General features: G+C 32.0%; 3 protein-coding genes across 18 annotated transcripts; all 3 read left to right on the top strand.

Moving 5' to 3' along the window:
• On the top strand, positions 1-5,756 carry LOC145316390 (adipocyte plasma membrane-associated protein-like). Of its 13 annotated transcripts, none has more exons than XM_080156853.1 (7): positions 1-1,093; positions 1,715-2,048; positions 2,376-2,920; positions 3,289-3,427; positions 3,927-4,333; positions 4,683-4,780; positions 5,274-5,756. In XM_080156853.1, exons 1-5 carry the CDS (start codon positions 984-986, stop codon positions 4,269-4,271), a joined length of 1,473 nt encoding a protein of 490 aa, XP_080012979.1. In that variant the 5' UTR covers positions 1-983; the 3' UTR covers positions 4,272-4,333; positions 4,683-4,780; positions 5,274-5,756. The 13 variants fall into 13 exon arrangements, with proteins under 13 accessions (XP_080012979.1, XP_080012975.1, XP_080012972.1 ...); XM_080156849.1 differs by having other exon boundaries at positions 5,229-5,756; XM_080156846.1 differs by having other exon boundaries at positions 4,972-5,756.
• On the top strand, positions 5,728-11,946 carry LOC145316394 (protein RER1). 4 transcript variants are annotated; one of them, XM_080156864.1, is made up of 8 exons: positions 5,728-5,862; positions 6,883-6,987; positions 7,518-7,623; positions 8,650-8,864; positions 9,250-9,303; positions 9,571-10,090; positions 10,556-11,129; positions 11,760-11,946. In XM_080156864.1, the coding sequence occupies exons 1-6, from the start codon at positions 5,785-5,787 to the stop codon at positions 9,604-9,606; spliced, it is 594 nt and encodes a 197-aa protein (XP_080012990.1). In that variant the 5' UTR covers positions 5,728-5,784; the 3' UTR covers positions 9,607-10,090; positions 10,556-11,129; positions 11,760-11,946. The 4 variants fall into 4 exon arrangements, with proteins under 4 accessions (XP_080012990.1, XP_080012989.1, XP_080012991.1 ...); XM_080156863.1 differs by having other exon boundaries at positions 10,556-11,149; XM_080156865.1 differs by having other exon boundaries at positions 9,580-10,090; positions 10,556-11,826.
• Positions 11,947-14,273: 2,327 nt separating this feature from the next.
• LOC145316392 (uncharacterized) lies at positions 14,274-18,331 on the top strand. Its single transcript, XM_080156859.1, has 4 exons — positions 14,274-14,331; positions 15,023-15,316; positions 15,856-16,324; positions 17,308-18,331. The coding sequence occupies exons 2-4, from the start codon at positions 15,028-15,030 to the stop codon at positions 17,711-17,713; spliced, it is 1,164 nt and encodes a 387-aa protein (XP_080012985.1). The 5' UTR covers positions 14,274-14,331; positions 15,023-15,027; the 3' UTR covers positions 17,714-18,331.
• Positions 18,332-18,335: the final 4 nt, after the last annotated feature.

The raw sequence follows: 18,335 nt of genomic DNA, 5'->3' as shown, positions 1-18,335 counted from the left end.
AAACCCTGCCGTCTGTCTGCCTCTTATTCATTTCAGATTTCTATCAATTTTTTTTCTATTACAAGTTTTTCATTTTTATAGTAAAATAATATCAATTTTGTGAATTTTATTCAATTCATAGTTTTTATATGAAAGTTGATTATTTAATAATTGATTGAGAATTATATTTATATTAGTAATTTATTACTTTTAAAGGTGATATAAAATTGAATTGATTTATATAATTTTAACCGGTTTAATGATAAGGTTAATTATTGTAAATCTATTTGTATTTTACAACTATTTTTTTATGGATTTAGGCTATTATTAGGCAGGGCTTGTAAACTTAATAGGTATTAATGAGCGAATTATAAAATTTTTTTTTTTTTACTTTATTCATATACGTACATTCTATTATATAATATTAATCATTTATGACGAAATACATAGCAGCCAAGTCATGTAATAATTAAATGTATACGTATTCGTACTTTTTAACATCTTCTTATAATTATTGTTTGTTTGGGTTGCATATGTATTTGATTGTTAAACGTTAATATTTTTACCATTTACTGAATGATCGAGTGCCAAGCTTTAACTTTAAACTTAAAAGTGCACAATGAAGAAGTAAGGATAAGATCTACAAGTTTTAATCTGAAGTGCACCTTGTATTCATAGACGCATCGAAGCAGAGCTATATATCATTACATTTCTTCCTTTTAGTTATTTTCTATTAAGAAGCCAATATGTACGCTAATACGCTCTAATTAATGCATGATAATTATAAAGTTTATCGCGAATATTTTTCTTTTAAATATTAAGTTTCTCTATGTTTCAGATAGTTTAAAAATGTAGTGGAAAGGCAAGCAACGTCAATTATTATTGATAATAGTTGATGAATGATTAAGAAGTACAAACAAACCATGCACTTAACAAATCTTGACGCCAAAACTCAATTATCATCTTCCAATCAATGAGGGGCGGACAGAAAACCTTATTAAATCATGGGATTCGTGTCCGCCTTAGCCCGCACTGTCCTGGACATGTGTGTGGTCACTCTTGTTATTCTTGTTATGCCAGGCTTTCCTCCTTACAACACATTTACTTCATTCAGGTGAGTTAATTCATATTACATTCATTAAAATTAAGCACATGGCGGTATACCTTCAGACAGGGTTTCGGATCCGGATCTGGATCCGGATCCGCAAGGATCCGCATATTTTTGGGTCCAAGGATCCGGATCCGCAAAAAAATGCGGATCCGGATCCGGATCCTTGGACTCAAAAAAATGCGGAAAAAATGGAAAAATCTACCTAAATTTATATAAAATCTCAGACATTCTCTTGATGAGAGCCAATCTTTAAAGTTTAGGTAATTTTGACTTCGAATTAAAGAATAAATATTTTTGAAAAATTTGGTTATTTTATTTTTATTGTCAAGGATCCGGATCCGCATCCGGATCCGCACTGACCCAATTTGGAGGATCCGGATCCGCAAAAAATCAATGCGGATCCGAAACCCTGCCTTCAGAGAAGGACTTTTAGTCATACAAAAAAACATTTGCCCCATAAAAAAAGTGAATAAAAATCCCAATATGTGAATATTAGGTATATTATTCTCTAGTATTATTATTGTTCATTTTTATATCCGCGTAAAACTATTTATAATACGATGCATTAAATAACTAATCTCAATTTTACAGCATAAATAATAGATTACTTTTTTATTCTTTTAGATTACCAGATAGCCCTGATTGGAGTGGTCCACTAAAGGCCAACACTAAGCTAAACTTTGTTGATCGAATTTTTGAAAATAAAATTAAAGGTCCTGAATCCTTTGCCATACACGATGGACATCTTTATACAGGCCTTATGTCAGGACTCATTGTTAAAATAGACCCTGAAGATCTGTCCATAACTCCAGTGGCCAGAATTGGCTTAGAGTGTGAGGGTCAACACGAAGACGTTATTTGTGGGAGGCCGCTGGGCCTAGAGTTCACCCCAGATGGAGATTTGCTTGTTTGTGATGCCGTGTTAGGCCTTCATCTTGTTAAGTTTAATGAAGAGCAGGTATTGCCTTTTTTCCAAAGAAATTTTACAAAAGAGCAAATTAAAAAGAGTAATGCGAGTCCCGTATCAACTGTAACAAACTAAATTCTCTTTATATTATACGTCTCAAAAAACGCGGCGGCATAGAGCTATACTTCACAAAACAAGAAGAAACTTCTTCAGTAGAAAATATAATTCGATTTATTACAGCCTTCTCAATTCTAATCGTTTGAGAGTTTCTGTATAACCTTTGGATTTAGTAATTTGATTTGTGCAAAGATTTTATCTTTTTGTTATAACAACAGTGAAAAATACTTAATTGAACCTTAACCTTACTGTTATTTTTAGGAAGAAACAGTTGGGCGTATAACTTCCTACAAACACCCCAACCATGTGAGCTATGAACACCTGCTGAAACCTGAAGACTTGCTAGATGGAACTCCAAACACACTGTTCAACTCAGTGGTGCTAGCTAACGACAATCGAACAGTGTACGTCACTGTGTCAAGTACAAAATTTCCATTGCGAGATGGAATGTTCGAGCTTATATCAGACCCAACAGGTCGAGTCTTGCAGTATGATCTGGTAAGCCGCCAGGTCAAAGTTATCCTTGATAATCTTAATTTTGTCAACGGTCTGGCTTTAGACAAAAATGGTGAATATTTGCTCGTTACAGAGACTGGCCGTGCCGCTATACATAAATATCACATAGCCGGGCCAAAAGCAGGAACAGCTGAGCTCCTGACAAACAGACTGCCAGGTCTGCCTGATAATATTCGGGTGAACGACCGAGGGAACTTTTTTGTTGGTGTTATAAGTCCTCGGTTACCGAATACGTGGCATGTCATGGAGCTAGTCGCACCACACAATCTCATCAGAAAATTCGTTTCCAGGTAACGTTTCACCATCCTATTATATAAAGTAGTAAAGGTTTTTTGTCGGAAGCTAAGGATCTCATTAACTACTAAACCGTTAAAGTTTTATTTTTTTAGGTAAATATTTTATAGCTCCTGAGATTGTTTAAAGCTACTTTTCTAGCTCCTTTCTGCCCATTTGATTACAGAGCCCCTAGAGGGTAGGGGCATATCTGGTAGTATCATAAAAAAATACTAGATTTAAGAAGAAAGGGAGTTATTTTTATTGTGCCTTTTTCTGAAATCTAACACATCCAAAAGTAGACAGATATTATTACCCTATCCTACTGGTTTGATAAAAACATGAAATGCTATAATCTTCAAACTAAAACATTTAAATATTGTAGACTTGTATATATGGTGCTAATGCCTGTGAAGTTCGTGAACTACCTTGTGCCTACCACAGCAACTAGAAAGTTTGAATATTGGTGTGGAAATATGGAACCATTTGCACAGCTTGCCAAACCTTATGGTCTAGTCATTGAGGTAAAACACTTGTAAATATAGAATTGAACGAATGCATCATTGGAATTTGAATTTTATTGTAAAATGTGTAATTGTTTTTACTTGTTTCGTTTTGAATTTTTACAAATGGATGAAAAATAAAATGCGGTTATTTGAAGGTCAAGTTTAAGATTTGGTTATTTAGTGTATAAAGCATTCAATACCTGTTGATAGGAAGCTAAACACGAATTTTTTGCTTTCTATGATGTTTTTAAATGTTATCAAAGATACTTAAAAATACGTGATTTTCACTACCTAAAAGATATAGAATATACTTAGATACTATGACGACAGTGGAAATATTATCGTCCTTTTATGTTGTAAACATGGACATCATTTATTGGGCAGTTTGTTTATCCAATAGGAGGGAATCGATGGAGGGATCGATATTTTAGCCTGCTACAACTTTTGTTTATTATAATACATGATTTAGATCGAAGTAATAATAAATCCATTACTAAAATATATATTTTATTTTTAGATTGATGGAGAAACTGGAGACATAGTTTCGTCCATGCACTCAACCAACGGAGCTGTCAGATTCATATCAGATGCTGTTGTTCTGGGCAGGTGGATCTATTTTGGCTCCCCATACAACAACTACCTTGCCAGGATACCCACCCGACTCAGGGATGTTAGTCAAGCAGATTCAGATGCGGGTGGGGATAACCATTTTATTGATGATGATTCCATCCCAGGAAACTTTGAATTTCTTCATGATTCTAGTGATATTAAAGAGACAGAAGTTGGTGAAAATGATGATCAGATGCTGGATGGTGATAGTTTGGATATGGAATATAAAGATGAAAATAGGATCGAGCTTTGACAAAATATAAATATTTATAATTGGTTCATAATATTTACGCTTGTGGAACACGTAATTTGCATGTATTAAGAATACTCAAATTTTACATTTTTTAAAGAAAAAATCCATCTTAATTTTGATATTTTATAAGATATTAAAAGTAATATACATAATTTCTTTAGCTTATTTATCAAAAAGTTTTGTTTTAGTTATTTTCACAGAAAGCTGTGAAAAAAGTAGTTATTTAATCAATCCTGATAACTCACCAAAAAAAGAATTATTTTGAAATATTCCTTGAAAGGGCATTATGAAGTTGTATTTTTACATAGGCAATATTTTTAATTGAAATCAATGCAATATTATAATTACTCGTATCATTTAATTAAATGGTAATATACTATATGCATGTCTATTGTCTATTTACCTATTTAGTTGATTAAAAAATCAATTTGCAAAATCAACACTTGAATCTTTATTTGAATATCATTGTTTTGGATTATTATTTTTTTTTACCATCAAATATGAAAGGGGTATGTTGGTTTTGTTTTAGCTAAGTGAGCAGTCGCTAGTTGACTTTCCAATTTGGGGGAAATTTTTTGTTGAAAAATATCTCTTGTTTTTGGTTCCAATTCTTGGGGACGGGATTGTTTTGGGTTTTTTTTGCAAGTATACACTCCAATATAAAGCTCCTAGGCGCTAAAGGCACAGCATAATATCTTAGCTTACTTTGTAAACAAAACTTACATTAACTAATGTCAATTGTACCACTATATGCACACGAAACCGCCATACACATAATCTCAATATTTATAAGCTACTTAATGTAATGTTTTACATATAACTATTGAGGAAGGATTGTTTTATCATTCATTATCCCATCCCTGCACATTATATCTACACATTGGTCAGGTTTAGATGAGATTTACACTTAAAGTTCATATAAGCTTCATTCTTAGCCTTTAATGAATGCTCTTAAAGAGTGGCAAGTTCCCACCTCACCAAAATAAAATCATAATATTTAAGTAGATGCAAATTATTATATTATTTTTTAACCTCCCCAATAATCTCATCTTGACTTGGCGTAAAGGAGAATGTTAACGAAAGGTATTCAAACAATTATGTCAATTAGGGTTGGGCGCCCGGATACTTTTTTGACCAGACATCCAGTTGATTTATAATGCCGGATATCCGGTATCCGGCCGGATATCTGGCCAACTACGGATATCCGGCATTAAAAATCAGCCGGATATCCGGTATCCGAATAGTTTCAATATCCGGTATCCGGCCGGATATTGAAAATGGTCGGATATCCGTCCCAACCCTTATGTCATTACAAAGTAGGTATAAAAAAAAATTAATTTCCATGATTAATCTGCAATTCTTTCGTTAATATTCTCTTTATCATCGTCCATGACTAATGAATGATCTGCCTACCCATAAATATTTAATATTGTGGAATATTGAAACTGTGCTTGTGAATAAAACGGCTGTCAAAATACTTTCAGATTTGAATAGAATTGTATAAATTATCAAGATGATGGAGGATACAGGAGAGGATGTACTCAGATCGAGGCCAAATGTTGTCACAACCTTCTTCAAAAGACTGGGACATGTAAGTATAACTTTTTATAACTATTTAAGAAGCCAAATATTTAAATACTAGCGGCTACGCCCCTAGAGGCATCTATTGGCACTTTAAATGTTTTTTTTTGTTCAAGTCTCTATGATATCTCTTTATGTTACATTAAAGTCTATAAAATATTTGAAAAAAATCAGATTTTGTTGTGAATTCTCTTGGCACAAAATAGTTATAAACCTTCCCAGGACCTATGAGAAGTTACCATGCTAAGGAGAACCCACTCGGTTCAGCGGTTAGTGAGACCCTTCGGTACAGAAAGACATACACACATCCTGTTACTTTATTATAAGGATTCAATCAATAATATTTTTTTGTTGTCGAAAAACAGAATCGGCGACGTTGAAATTTATTTGTTGACGATGTTTTCCAAAGTTAATCAGTGCCATATTATTGTTTATTAACTAGTACGCTCTTAGAGGCCTCTAGGGGCACTTGAAGGTTGGGTTTGGGAAAAATTTAAAAGGAAAGTTTAAAGACATTTGTTTGAGGGGGTGGGAGGTTTTTTTTTTTATAGGAGGCGATTTTTCTTTGGCTGGTTGGTGGTAGTATCCTTCCCCCAAAATTATTCTAATCTTCACCAAACCTATGAAAAGCTTCACTGTAAAGGAGAACATGATAGGTTCATCGGTTAGCGAGATTCTTCGATACACACAGACTGACTGTCATTCCTGTTACTTTAATATAAGGATTAGGAAATAGGGTTATAAATCTTATGCCCGGTATATAAAGAATAGTTATTTATCGCATCGTATTAAAGACAGCTTTCTGCGGATATTAAAATAAAAAATATTAGATCAAAACCAGTTTTTATAGCCTCGAGAGGCCGAAGGCACGGGCAAAATTGGTAATGATTTTATCATTTTTTTTTTAAATATTTGTGGAAAATTGTCTTAAATACTATGTTATACATGATTTTTCAGTATAGAACCGGTTCTATTACATTGGAAATAAATCGGTTTCAAAGCCATACTAGAAAATGATTTTTTTTTGCAGACATACCAGTTGATGTTGGACAGATCCACCCCTTATGTGACAGGCAGATGGGTGTTCACTGTTTTCCTCATACTCGCCTTTATTATCAGGATAATATATGCACAGGTAATGCATTTGTTATTACTTGGATCTTACACCAGATTTTCATGTTCTTTATTAATGTGGAACTTTTAGCTGGCTAAAACTACGATCCCCACATTTATTCCACCCCCTCCCCACCTTCTGGATGAAAGAACTAACCCATAAGTGATGTCCATGTTAGCAATTTAAATTGACAACATTTTTCCCCTGTCATAATATCCACGTATATTTTACATCCATTGCACATGTAAAACATTTGCTTACTTATATCTTCTTCCTCTGTGTTAAGATACGAAGTTTATAGAAATTTTGAGGTTTTTTATTTATAATTGTAGTAGGAAGTACAAAAATTTCCATGTAAAGGTGGCGTTTTCAATGATTATTTATGTCAAAAAGGCCTTCCAAATCGTTAAAAAGACAGATTTATTAGCATTACCCTTCTAACTTCTCAAATGGCCACTCTAAATATGAATTACATTTGCTCCAAGAACTCAGAGATGCAGCTAATTCTTTGGTAGTTGCCAAAAACATCCATAAACAATTTTGTATTTCAGGGGTGGTACATAGTGACGTATGCACTTGCAATTTATCATCTAAATTTGTTCCTTGCTTTTCTAACTCCAAAAATTGATCCTGCTATGTCGGAATTTGAAGATGAAGGTAATCTTTAGCGGATTAGCTACTCTAATAAGGTTGAGTCCGTACGTCTGTCCGACCTATCAACCGTATGTCATTAAGTTTGTTAAAGTAATATAATCTGTAGAATCTTGATAAAAAAACAGTAATACAAAATGCTACGGCTTTATCATTTACCTAACCCTTTATTTATTAAATAAAAAATTTTTCTCTTCGATTACTATATAACAATTAACTGTCCTTATTGACATATTACAAGAGACAAATGAAATATTTCAAAAAATAGGATATAACGAAGTTTTAAGAAAATCGAGTAATGGGAGGGAAATAAGATGTTTAAAACATTGATATTTTTATTCTAAATCTGCTGCTGTAATGTCGGTTATTAACTTTTCCAGCTGTCCGGTGTAATCCTGTAATATGAAGTAGTAAGGTGTTTTTGTATGAAGTTTAAGATCTCGAAAACTGATAGTAAGAATTAAATGTACTTTTCAGGGAAGCTTTATAAATGTCTGGGATATTTTAGGAAATTTTCCTGACCTCATTCGCCCTCCTCTAGAGGCTAGGGGCGAACACACTAGTTTAATATTTTGAAGTACCTTTATTAAAAAGAATTGAAAGCATATTATTGATAATTTGAGAAATAAAAGTAACGAATAAATGAATATTAGCGAAAGTTACGAAGCTGGGTGTATTATCTGCTCAAGATTCATTATTTTCCCTGACTGTTAAAAAATTTATTTCCCCTTACCTCCCTAGTTCTCTTTTCGTATTAGGTTTTTTTTACCTTAGAAAATAGCTTCTTACAGCTGAAAATCCGTGAAGTCATTCATTATTAAAAAGTTTGGATTCTTTTCCTGTCCTTTAAAAATTTTGTAAACTTGACGACAGATTTAGTTTATTTTTTTATTTTCCTCCCCTTCACATATTTTTTTATTTTTCCCTCCACCTTAGCAGGGTCGCAATTAGGAATATATACCCTGTGAAGGTTGATTTTTACAGTATCACGCTTTACGCTTCGCTTTTAATTATAGAAAAATTACTATTTAGATGGACCTGACCTGTTGCCGACAAAACAGAATGAGGAGTTCCGACCCTTTATCCGCAGGTTACCAGAGTTCAAGTTTTGGTATTCTGCCAGCAAGGCAACCCTGATTGCCCTGTGTTGTACCTTCTTTGAGCTGTTCAATGTGCCAGTGTTCTGGCCAATTTTGGTTATGTATTTTATCACACTATTCTGTATCACCATGAAGCGTCAGATAAAGGTAAACTTAACCCTTAATTCAAATTAATAAATATTTAACAAGGATTCTATAAGTAGCAATAAAAAATAAAAGTTGTTAATAAGCTGCTTTAAAACAGTCTGTCTGTTATGATATAAACTCAATTATGCCCAATAATGATGGGATTGTTGACTAAAGATGAGAGGTTTAGCTTTAATAGCAGTAAATCTCATTTCCATTGTAGCGTTACAGACTGGTGAACAAACAAAGTGAATTATGGAGTAGTCCTTTATTTTTGAGGTTGGGGACGGGGAAATTGTACTATTTATACAACTTGAAACGCAAAGAAACAACTTTTTTTTTTGCCTTTGCCACCTTTTTTTTCTAAAACTTCTTAATATATAATACATATATTTTTTTATTTTAGCATATGATTCGGTACAGATATATTCCCTTCACCTGGGGCAAACCAAAGTTTCAGGTTCAAATCAGTGTCCGGACTTGGATTTTTAATTTTTAAATTATTTTTAAAGATATTCAGATTCTTTTTATTCTAAAATTTTTTTTGACTAACAAAATAATCTATTAAAAGCAACACAATCATGTTTTTTTTGCAAAACCATATCATTGATTTGTTTGAAAAATGTGATTATGTATGCCACTGGCAAAATAAGCAAATTTTTAAGAAGCACAATTTGAATATACAAATATAAAACAAAATTTTTGGCCTTCAAATCTGAGTCCGCAGTATACTCAGGGCAAGGATGAAGTATCACCAAAGTAGGGGGAGATGTCTCCACTCAACTTCAATCTAGAAACAAACCTGAATTCTGTGACAATAAACCAACCTATAACTACTCCCTAACCACCACCTACACGTCAATACTATGCAGTTAGATTGCAGATTTGTATTTTTACGTATCAGAATTTTGTATCGCCAGCAGCAGAGCTACCTGTCTGATCAGCCTGGCGTGGCCGGGTTGCAGCTCTACAGTATCAACACAGCATTATAACTCAGAAGAAAAATTCAATATTTTTTAATGAAGAGCTTTATTAAAGGAAAAAGAAATGGTTTTTAAATTTTCAATACTATTATCTTTAAAACTTCCTATTAGTCTACCAAAATAAAGAGACTGATAAGCAAAAAAATCTTTTTATTGACTAAAGACTTTTTTAGAAGCTGTGTAATTAAAAATTAGTGTGAAGCATTAAATTCTTTTGTTAGAAAAGGGCCACCATAAAATGATCCTACTATGTTGCGAACATTGGTATTTTTTTTCAGTGAATATACTAGTTTTATGTTTAATATAGTTATATCGATTAAAAAAAGTTAAGTTTAACCATGGTTTCTATGAAAAAAACTTAAATGTTAAGCATTTTTTGTCACAGTATCAACAAATGTTTTGTTGAGTTCAAAAGAAAAGAAGTGAAATAGCACGGCAAAAATTATCAAATGCTGAATATTGCAAACGTACATTAATTGAACTATTTACACTTACAATTTTCAAGTTACCACCTCTGTTTCAAAATACACATTTTTTATCGAAATAATATACTTTTGTTGAAACAACAGTTTGAACTCAATAAAACATTTAGTGATATAGCATCCAAAAATTCTTTTAAACATTTTAAAGTTTTTTTTTCTCAAAAAAAAACAATGGGGAAACTTAATTTTTTAGTCAATATAACTATATTAAGCATAAACCTAGCACATTTACTAATAAAATACTAAGGTTCGCAGCTAGAAGGTGCTTAATATCACTTGCTCTCGTTCGTGCATAGTCCCCTTTTTATCTTTGTCTTGAAACTGTGATCATATTTTGAGGAGACTGTCTTTTTTCAAGTACGGACAAAGTCTTAGTGTTAAGTAATTATTTAAATAGTTTTCTGTTTTAATCCTTAAAATTTTTATATTAGATTTTTAAATAAAGTTAGTAAGTTCTTTTTAGCTTTTGGTCGATTTTAAGAACCACCTTTTGGGGTTTCAACTCTTTTTGGAACTTATTTAGACTCAAGTTTGCCAATTATTTCAATTCCAGTAGTTTCTTTTTTGACATTAAACCCTTTAGGTTTGTGCCCTAGTCGGCTGACAAAAGGGGAACAAGTAATTTTGTTTTTAATCGGGCTCCTTGCAGCAAAATAACTACAAATCGAGTTGATAAAATAGATGTTAGGTTCTTCAACTTGTTTGAAACTTCTGATTGAAATATATTTAGTTTACTACTTGTAACTAATAAAGTTTTAGTATTTGTATTTATTTAATTAGTCTAATAAATTTGTATTATGTCTATGTTTATTTATTGTGTGGTAAAGAATGAAACTTTGATGTTATAATTGTTAAATAAAACATTTTTAATAACAATAATTATTTTTTTGGGAAGACAATCATTTTTATTAACATTAATAGGTAAATTAATATGACAAAAATTAAGGAAAATCACGAAGGCGTTTTTTAAAAAGTTATTTCAATGTTGTTTTGTTTCTATTTATTAAGATAATTGCACCCTACTTAAAATTTATGTTATTGTTGATCTTTTTTTCTACAGAGTTTTTTATTTAAAAAATTATGTAGTTCTTAAACAGTAAATTTTATGAAAAAGTAAATGAAAAGTAATAGTGCCAAGCTTAAAAGTTAAATTAAGTGAAAAGAACCTTTTTAGAAAAGGGCAATTTAAGTTTCTTTCCATTATGGCTTAGAAACCAATCAATATCCACTTGATAAGAACAGGTTCTCAGTCATACTGAAAAATCATGTATCACATCGTAATAAAGACAATTTTCTACAATTAGTAAAATTAAAAGCGGAATTAGTTTTCGATTTTCTATCCGCGGAAAGTTGTTTATAATACGATTTGATAAATAACTATTTAATAATATTTAATGCAAGCAAAATTTGAGAAGTAACAATAATATCACTTTTTCATTCTCTCATGTTAGATAATATAATTAGTTATATTTGGTTTAGTAATAATTTGATTTTAAAAATATATTTAAAAATTCTTGATGTTTGTGCTTTAGTTATTATTATTAATTCTAATTGATATTTTATTGTGATAAATCTTGATTTTTATTTTGAATTAGATCCCGTGACCCAGGGAAATTAACAAATACACTGTCAATTTAATTTTTTTCTTTATGTTAATAAACTTCGAAACATGGTTATATTTATTAGGGTTGGCAATCCGGAATCCGCCCAATAGCCAATTTTAAAATCCGGAATCAGTTTTTTAATAGCGGATTCAGATTCTTAATTGGTAGGCTAAAATAAGCGTCTTGATTTTTTTCTTTCAACTTCGCCTTTTTGAAGGCAAAGATCATCATCATTATATATAATATCTTAAGATCTGGTTCGAAACTCGGAAGTGAATTATAGAGAAAACCAAGAACATTAATTTTTAGGACATATGTAGCACTTAAATTTTTTAATTAAAAAAAAGCCTTTTAAATTATTGCTAGATTCCGGAATCCGCTTTTTTTGGACGGATTCTTGCAAGAATCCGAATCCGGTCCAAAAATTTGACGTATTGCCATCCCTAATATTTATGGATTTTTCCCCGTTAAGTTATGTGTTTTAAGACTTTAAAGCAGGAGTAGGACGCTTAAATTAGGCGTGGCGGTTGCTACTATGTTTTACACTATAGTAATATGAAGAAATAGCGGCGAAACCGCTTTAGTGTCCCGCCCCCTTCCGTATATTCGCCTAAAAGTAAGTCAGCACTAGAATTATTATCTGTCAGTTCTATGGGAGTTTTTAAAGAATTGTGCTAAATATAAATCCAATGGCTTTGGTCTTAAATAGTACTTTTCGCAATTACAATACAAGTATAATGTGGCATCGTTCCTAGTTTTTAGGGGCAGACCCTCATGAAAATGAATTTTTGCTTGTTTGTAATTTTCCCCTGCAATCTAAGTGGAACAAGACGAAGTTTAGCCCGTGCGGAAAAGAATAAATGTTTCAAGCTTCTCGCATTTTTTAAAATCTTAATTTTAGTAGGTAATACTTAATTAACCAAAGGGGGAGGTAGGTTGTGCTAAAATTCCGTAAAGGTGTGAGTTTTAAGGCTTAAAAACAGTAGAACGATAATATTCAATAAATATGTGTAATCCTTATTGAAAAGAACTACCTATAGACAGAAATTTTCACACAAATTTTATCGTTCTACTACTGTTTTTATGCCTTAAAACTCTAACCTTTACGGAATTTTAGCACAACCTACCTCCCCTTTATTAGTAAAAACTATAAAGTGAAGCCTATTGCAAAATATTTTTATCATACAAACAAATTTCTATATACTCGTTTAAAATACTACTAAGAAAGCTAGGTCAGGTTAGGTGTTGACTAAACTATTAAACGCGATGCTAATGTCAAACTGCGCTTATATAAATTTTACCATTAAAAAAAATAATGCAAGGAATTGTTTAAGAATCGTTTGTGAAGGTTTGTTAGAGGCGAAACAAAAAATACTTTATAGCTATGGCAAACAAAATATAACTGGATTGATCAAATCTAAAAAAAATACAGATAGGTAAGCGAATAATGAATGATCACATTATTAAGAATAATAGATCTGTTAATATCTGGTTTGTTCAGTCAATTGAAAGTCCCTTCCTCGATATTAAAACATTTTGAATCTGTAATAATCTGCCCCGCAGATAATAGTTTATAATCTTAATTTAAAAAATAAGTATTTGATAAAGTTTTGTTTAATTAGAAGATTAAATTTAGTGCTTTAACTCTAAATTGGTCAAATTTCTTTTTATTTATTAAGGCGTTTTAGACGAACCCAATGGCTTTTGGTCAGCTCTCTTGGAAAGAGAAAAAATTCTCTCTTTAAAATCGTCAAAGTAATCACTAGGGATGGCAATCCGGATCCGGAATCCGCCCAATTTTTGGGCTAATTTTGGAATCCGGAATCCGTTTTTAAATAGCGGATTCCGGATTCTTAATTGGTAGGCTAAAACTAGAGTCTTGAGTTTTTTTTCAACTGCCTCTTTTTGAAGGCAAAGATTATCATCATTACATATAAAATCTTTTAAAATCTGGTTCGATAATCGAAAGTGAATTATAGAGAACACCAAGAACATTAATTTTTAGGACATATGTAGCACTTAATTTTTATAAAAATTTTAAAAATGCTTTTAAAATACTGCTAGAATCTAAAATTCGAATCCGGAATCCGCCATTTTTTTCGGAATCCGAATCCGGCCAAAAAATTTGACGGATTGCCATCACAAGTAATCACACCAATTAGCAATTCACGGTACATGCACCTAGTTGTAGCACATTTACCCTCTTCAACCAAATACGTGCGCTACTATAACTTATAGTAGAACAGCAAACTAGCTCAAACAAACCAAATAAGGTATATACCAGGTGTAAGTATGTACACCCTACCTTTGGACTAATAATATTTTTATAACCAATATTTTAGAATATTTTTATTTGTTTTCAGATTGCAAAGTTAATAAATGTAATTCCGTCCGAATTTTATAAAAGAGGATTTAAAAGGTAAATCTTTGATATTGTTAAAGAAAGGTAACAAATGTAAATAGCTCTCAATAAAGCTATGAAGGACACTTAAAAACATTCTATAAAATAATTAAGCATTGCTTCCTATCAAAAAATGTTTGAGGTTAAATTGAATAAATAATATCTTAAGGGGTAGTTCCACAAAATGAATTTTATCCCTGTATTTTAATATTTCATAACAGTATGATAGTACAAAAAATGTCTACCTTATCGAAATAATTGTCTACCTTAAAGTTTTAAAAACTGAAAATCTCAATCATGTACTAGGTATTTGAAACTTAACTAGACATCTTTTTAAAGCCTTGTTCACACCTTTTAAGGGATTTTTGATATAGTCGGATATTTGTAAAGAAGTACTATATGCTTACTAATGATCAAAAATGAATAGTTAAAAAAACAATGTGCACCGCTTTGATTGTTCAGGTCATGTGAAGGAAACGAAGTTGCGGGTTGCGTCATATTTTCACAGTAGATTTTCTCCTATTTCTAGCACCTGCAGGGGGCTCTAACCCTGTCTGTGGGGCAATCACCTAACTTAATCTAACCTAAAATAACCTTTCAAAAGCTACCGTGAAAATACGACGAAAATCGCAACTTGGTTTCCTTCACATGACCCGATTATTCTATTGCCCAAACGAACAACTTATCAGCAATTAGTGTTTTTACTTAGGCACAATGCAATCTTGCGCTGTAAGTGATGAACAGCGGATGGAACACTATATGTCCGTATTTGACTGCAGAACACTCAATGAGATGTACAACAAACTAAAACATCTTGCCAAGATTCACCTTAATGAGAACAAGGTACCCTTTTCTCTCTCCGCCATTGTTCACCCTACAAGTGATAGCCAAGGCCGTGATGTAGAAATGTATCTATCCACGTTGAAGAGCATTTACCAAGGTGACAACTCTGCTCTAACTGCCAAGAATTTGATTGAAAAGTTGAAGAAGGATATACCAAAGGATTGCATACATCAAAAGTCGAATAACTTTTTCGCATGTGACTTTTATGAAGCTTGTATTAGAGTCTCCCAAAAAAAGGTGACAAATGTTACAACGTTTGACTAAACTATTGAGATTGACCTAGTATTAGAAGGAAATATGACGCCTATCAGGATACTTCTGCTTAAAGTTTTATATTTTCTTTTTAGGAAACACTGATTGTTTTTTTGTTTTCTGTTTAAAACAAAAGAGCTTAAAAATTCTTTTGGTAACCTAAGTGTCCTTGTTTAAAATAGGTTGATGTAATATTGATTTAGACAGTTAATTTATAATTAAGGTTGTTTTAGTTTTCAACCAGCAAAACAGAATTCCCCAGATTTTACTCAAATTACCATGATAATACCTAAACCACAAATATGCCGATCTTATGATTATTATACCTAATAACTTTAATCCAGGGCCCAGGGGTGTATATTTTCCAACCAGGTTGAATATTTTTCTTGAATTAATCTAGTTGGTTATACCCATTAATGAAAACGATGTATGACTATTTTCTGAAGGTGAGCTACAGAAACCCCATTTGGCCAGAAGATTTTACTTGTGAGGAATTTTATTTAAGCAATTTTATCTTCAACTTTGGCTTGGAACTACCAGGTAGCAGATACAATCCGCTGGGCATGGGCTACTTCTCAGACATTTTCATTGATTCTTTTTTTGGCAACATCACCGAGTTTCAGAGCCACATGGAGAAGATGTCAGCTTACGAAAAGAAAAGGATGTTACAGAGGAGAGAGGGACATTTCAAGTATAGCATAATGTTTGCTCCAGTTGAGGGCATCAGAATGATCACAAAGGATTTCTTCTACCTGACAACTCAAGAAGAAAATGAGCTGAATATTGTGTATTCAGGCAACAACGAGAATAAACATTTAGAGATTCTGGAAAAGCTTTTAGAAATGGGTGCAGACCCGAACGCTCAGGACAAAGATGGACACACCGTTATGCACCATCTTCTCAAACTTATGATTAGGTATAAAGAAGTTAAAATGTTATTTATCGCATAGTATTAAAAACAGCTTTCTGCAGATATTAATATAATTAATTTTTTGTCAAATTGAATTTAATGTGCATCAAAAAATCACAGCAAAAATATCTATAATTGCTTCAGAAAGGCAGAAATAGAATATATCAAAAAAGTTTGCTTTGGTGTCAAAACATTTGATAATCTACTACCTACTTTTTTTATATTTAATTTTTTCTTTGTACACTTAGAACATTAATTTTTAGTATTGAAGCTACTCTATATTTGAAATGTCCGTATGTCTGTCTATATGTATGTATGTTTGAAAAGTTTCGGGTTAAACATGATTTTCTCGGCTCCAATAAAAGATAGATGCCTGAATTCTCAGGGATGAAATAAGTTAACATTCTGCATATTTTCACCAAGTTGTAATTCGTCAATTAATTAGGGTGCTAGATCAATTCCTACATTTTTAAGTTTTCATGCTTTTCTTAACTTCTATTCAAAATATATGGCTGAAATTTTTAGGGATTAAATTAGTTTAAATTCTGCATACTTCTATAAAGTTTCATTGAGATTTTGTTTATTGGTTGGGGTGCTAGTTCGATTCCTAGATAGATCATTATTTTGAATTTCAGAGATTTAATAAGTTCACAGTTAACCTATCCCAATAAGTTTCATTAAGGTTTGTTTATTGGTTGGGGTGTTAGATCGATTCCTAGATTTTCACTCAAATTTTAAAAGGTTTCGTGATTTATTTTAGTTTAGTGTTTATTTTCTGGATGTCCATCCACCAATTTTGAGCTTTGCAACTTATGGATGTTATCATCCTTGTTTTAGTTCATTTAACTATATTTAATAGACACCTAGAAAAATTTTTAAATTCCTGACATCGCTGGTGGATGTGCTTAAAAATCACTTGCTCTTGTTTGTGCATCATAGTCCCCATTTAGAAGATATTTTGATTATTTAACTTCTTATTATAAAAACAGACAAAGTGTTGATATCAGAGTAAAGGCATTGAGAATATTGCTACGCTACGGAGCTGACCCAAACAAGGAAAATAGGTTTCATCTGAAACCACTTGACGTTTTCATCAGTAAGGATTGTGAAAGCATTCCTTTGGTGGCTGTTCTTATCCAGCACGACGCACAAACCAATAATCCCTTGGCTTTAAACATCATTAGACGAATGTCCGAAGATCATGGTTGCTCCGGCTTCGTGGCAACTGTGAGACAAGCACTGCCCAGAAAGTTAAATGAATGTGAGAAGTGTGGAGTGGCAGCTGAAAAGAAGTGTTCGGCATGTTCCAAAGTCTTCTATTGTTCTAAAAACTGCCAGAAAATTGATTGGAATTTTCATAAAGTTACATGTAAATACATAAGAAACAAAAAGTGATGTTATGTCAAAAATACCTGATCTGTTATCCCCCAGAGTATTTCATATATTTTTGTGTGACTTTAAAATTTTATTCTTTATGAAATTACTCCAGTGTCCCATAAATCTAAAGGAATTGCACCCATATGGGAAATGTCTCTCAAGATCCTAACCCCCTGTAGTAATCTGTACCTCGCTGTGCCCTATTTAGTATTGTAAACTTATCCCAACCTATGTAAACAAGACTGAATTAAACCAACTAACCTTAAAAATATTTTTTGACTTATAAAAATTGTGTAATCCCGCGTGGATGAAGGTCTATTTAATATGTAATATTTCCTAAATTGATGATAAAAAATCTTATTGCTTGTAGAATTGAAGAATGTTGGTGGTATCAATATCAAATTATACTTAAGATAAAAAACTACCCTTTGATATTTAATTTGTGCACTTTATTCCTGTGCATTTTAAATATGTGCATTTAAAACAGTCCCACTTCTGCAATCAACACACAAATAAGACTCGTTGCTTTAAATATCAAAAGAACTCTCATTTTGTAAATATTTATTATAGTTTAAGCTGTTAGTAATTTGACGGATTTTTAAAAAAGTGCCACATTGTAAATATTTTTTTTCAGAATTAT

The sequence above is a fragment of the Acartia tonsa genome, chromosome 4, assembly GCF_053477335.1.
Source record: "Acartia tonsa isolate MP-2025a chromosome 4, ASM5347733v1, whole genome shotgun sequence".
Classification (NCBI taxonomy): domain Eukaryota; kingdom Metazoa; phylum Arthropoda; class Copepoda; order Calanoida; family Acartiidae; genus Acartia; species Acartia tonsa.
The sequence above is the reverse complement of the archived record's forward strand: the minus strand, read 5'-3'. Positions and strand labels throughout refer to the sequence as shown.

Excerpts from the sequence above, each read along its gene's own strand:
- LOC145316390 (XM_080156854.1), top strand. The coding sequence starts at position 984 with ATGGGATTCGTGTCCGCCTTAGCCCGCACTGTCCTGGACATGTGTGTG. Across the intron at positions 2,049-2,375 it reads TTAAGTTTAATGAAGAGCAG|GAAGAAACAGTTGGGCGTAT; the intron begins GTATTGCCTTTT and ends TGTTATTTTTAG. Across the intron at positions 3,428-3,926 it reads CTTATGGTCTAGTCATTGAG|ATTGATGGAGAAACTGGAGA; the intron begins GTAAAACACTTG and ends TTTTATTTTTAG.
- LOC145316394 (XM_080156864.1), top strand. The coding sequence starts at position 5,785 with ATGATGGAGGATACAGGAGAGGATGTACTCAGATCGAGGCCAAATGTT. Across the intron at positions 7,624-8,649 it reads GTCGGAATTTGAAGATGAAG|ATGGACCTGACCTGTTGCCG; the intron begins GTAATCTTTAGC and ends ATTACTATTTAG. Across the intron at positions 9,304-9,570 it reads GGGGCAAACCAAAGTTTCAG|TATACTCAGGGCAAGGATGA; the intron begins GTTCAAATCAGT and ends CTGAGTCCGCAG.
- LOC145316392 (XM_080156859.1), top strand. The coding sequence starts at position 15,028 with ATGCAATCTTGCGCTGTAAGTGATGAACAGCGGATGGAACACTATATG. Across the intron at positions 15,317-15,855 it reads GAAGAAGGATATACCAAAGG|TGAGCTACAGAAACCCCATT; the intron begins ATTGCATACATC and ends ATTTTCTGAAGG. Across the intron at positions 16,325-17,307 it reads CTTCTCAAACTTATGATTAG|ACAAAGTGTTGATATCAGAG; the intron begins GTATAAAGAAGT and ends TTATAAAAACAG.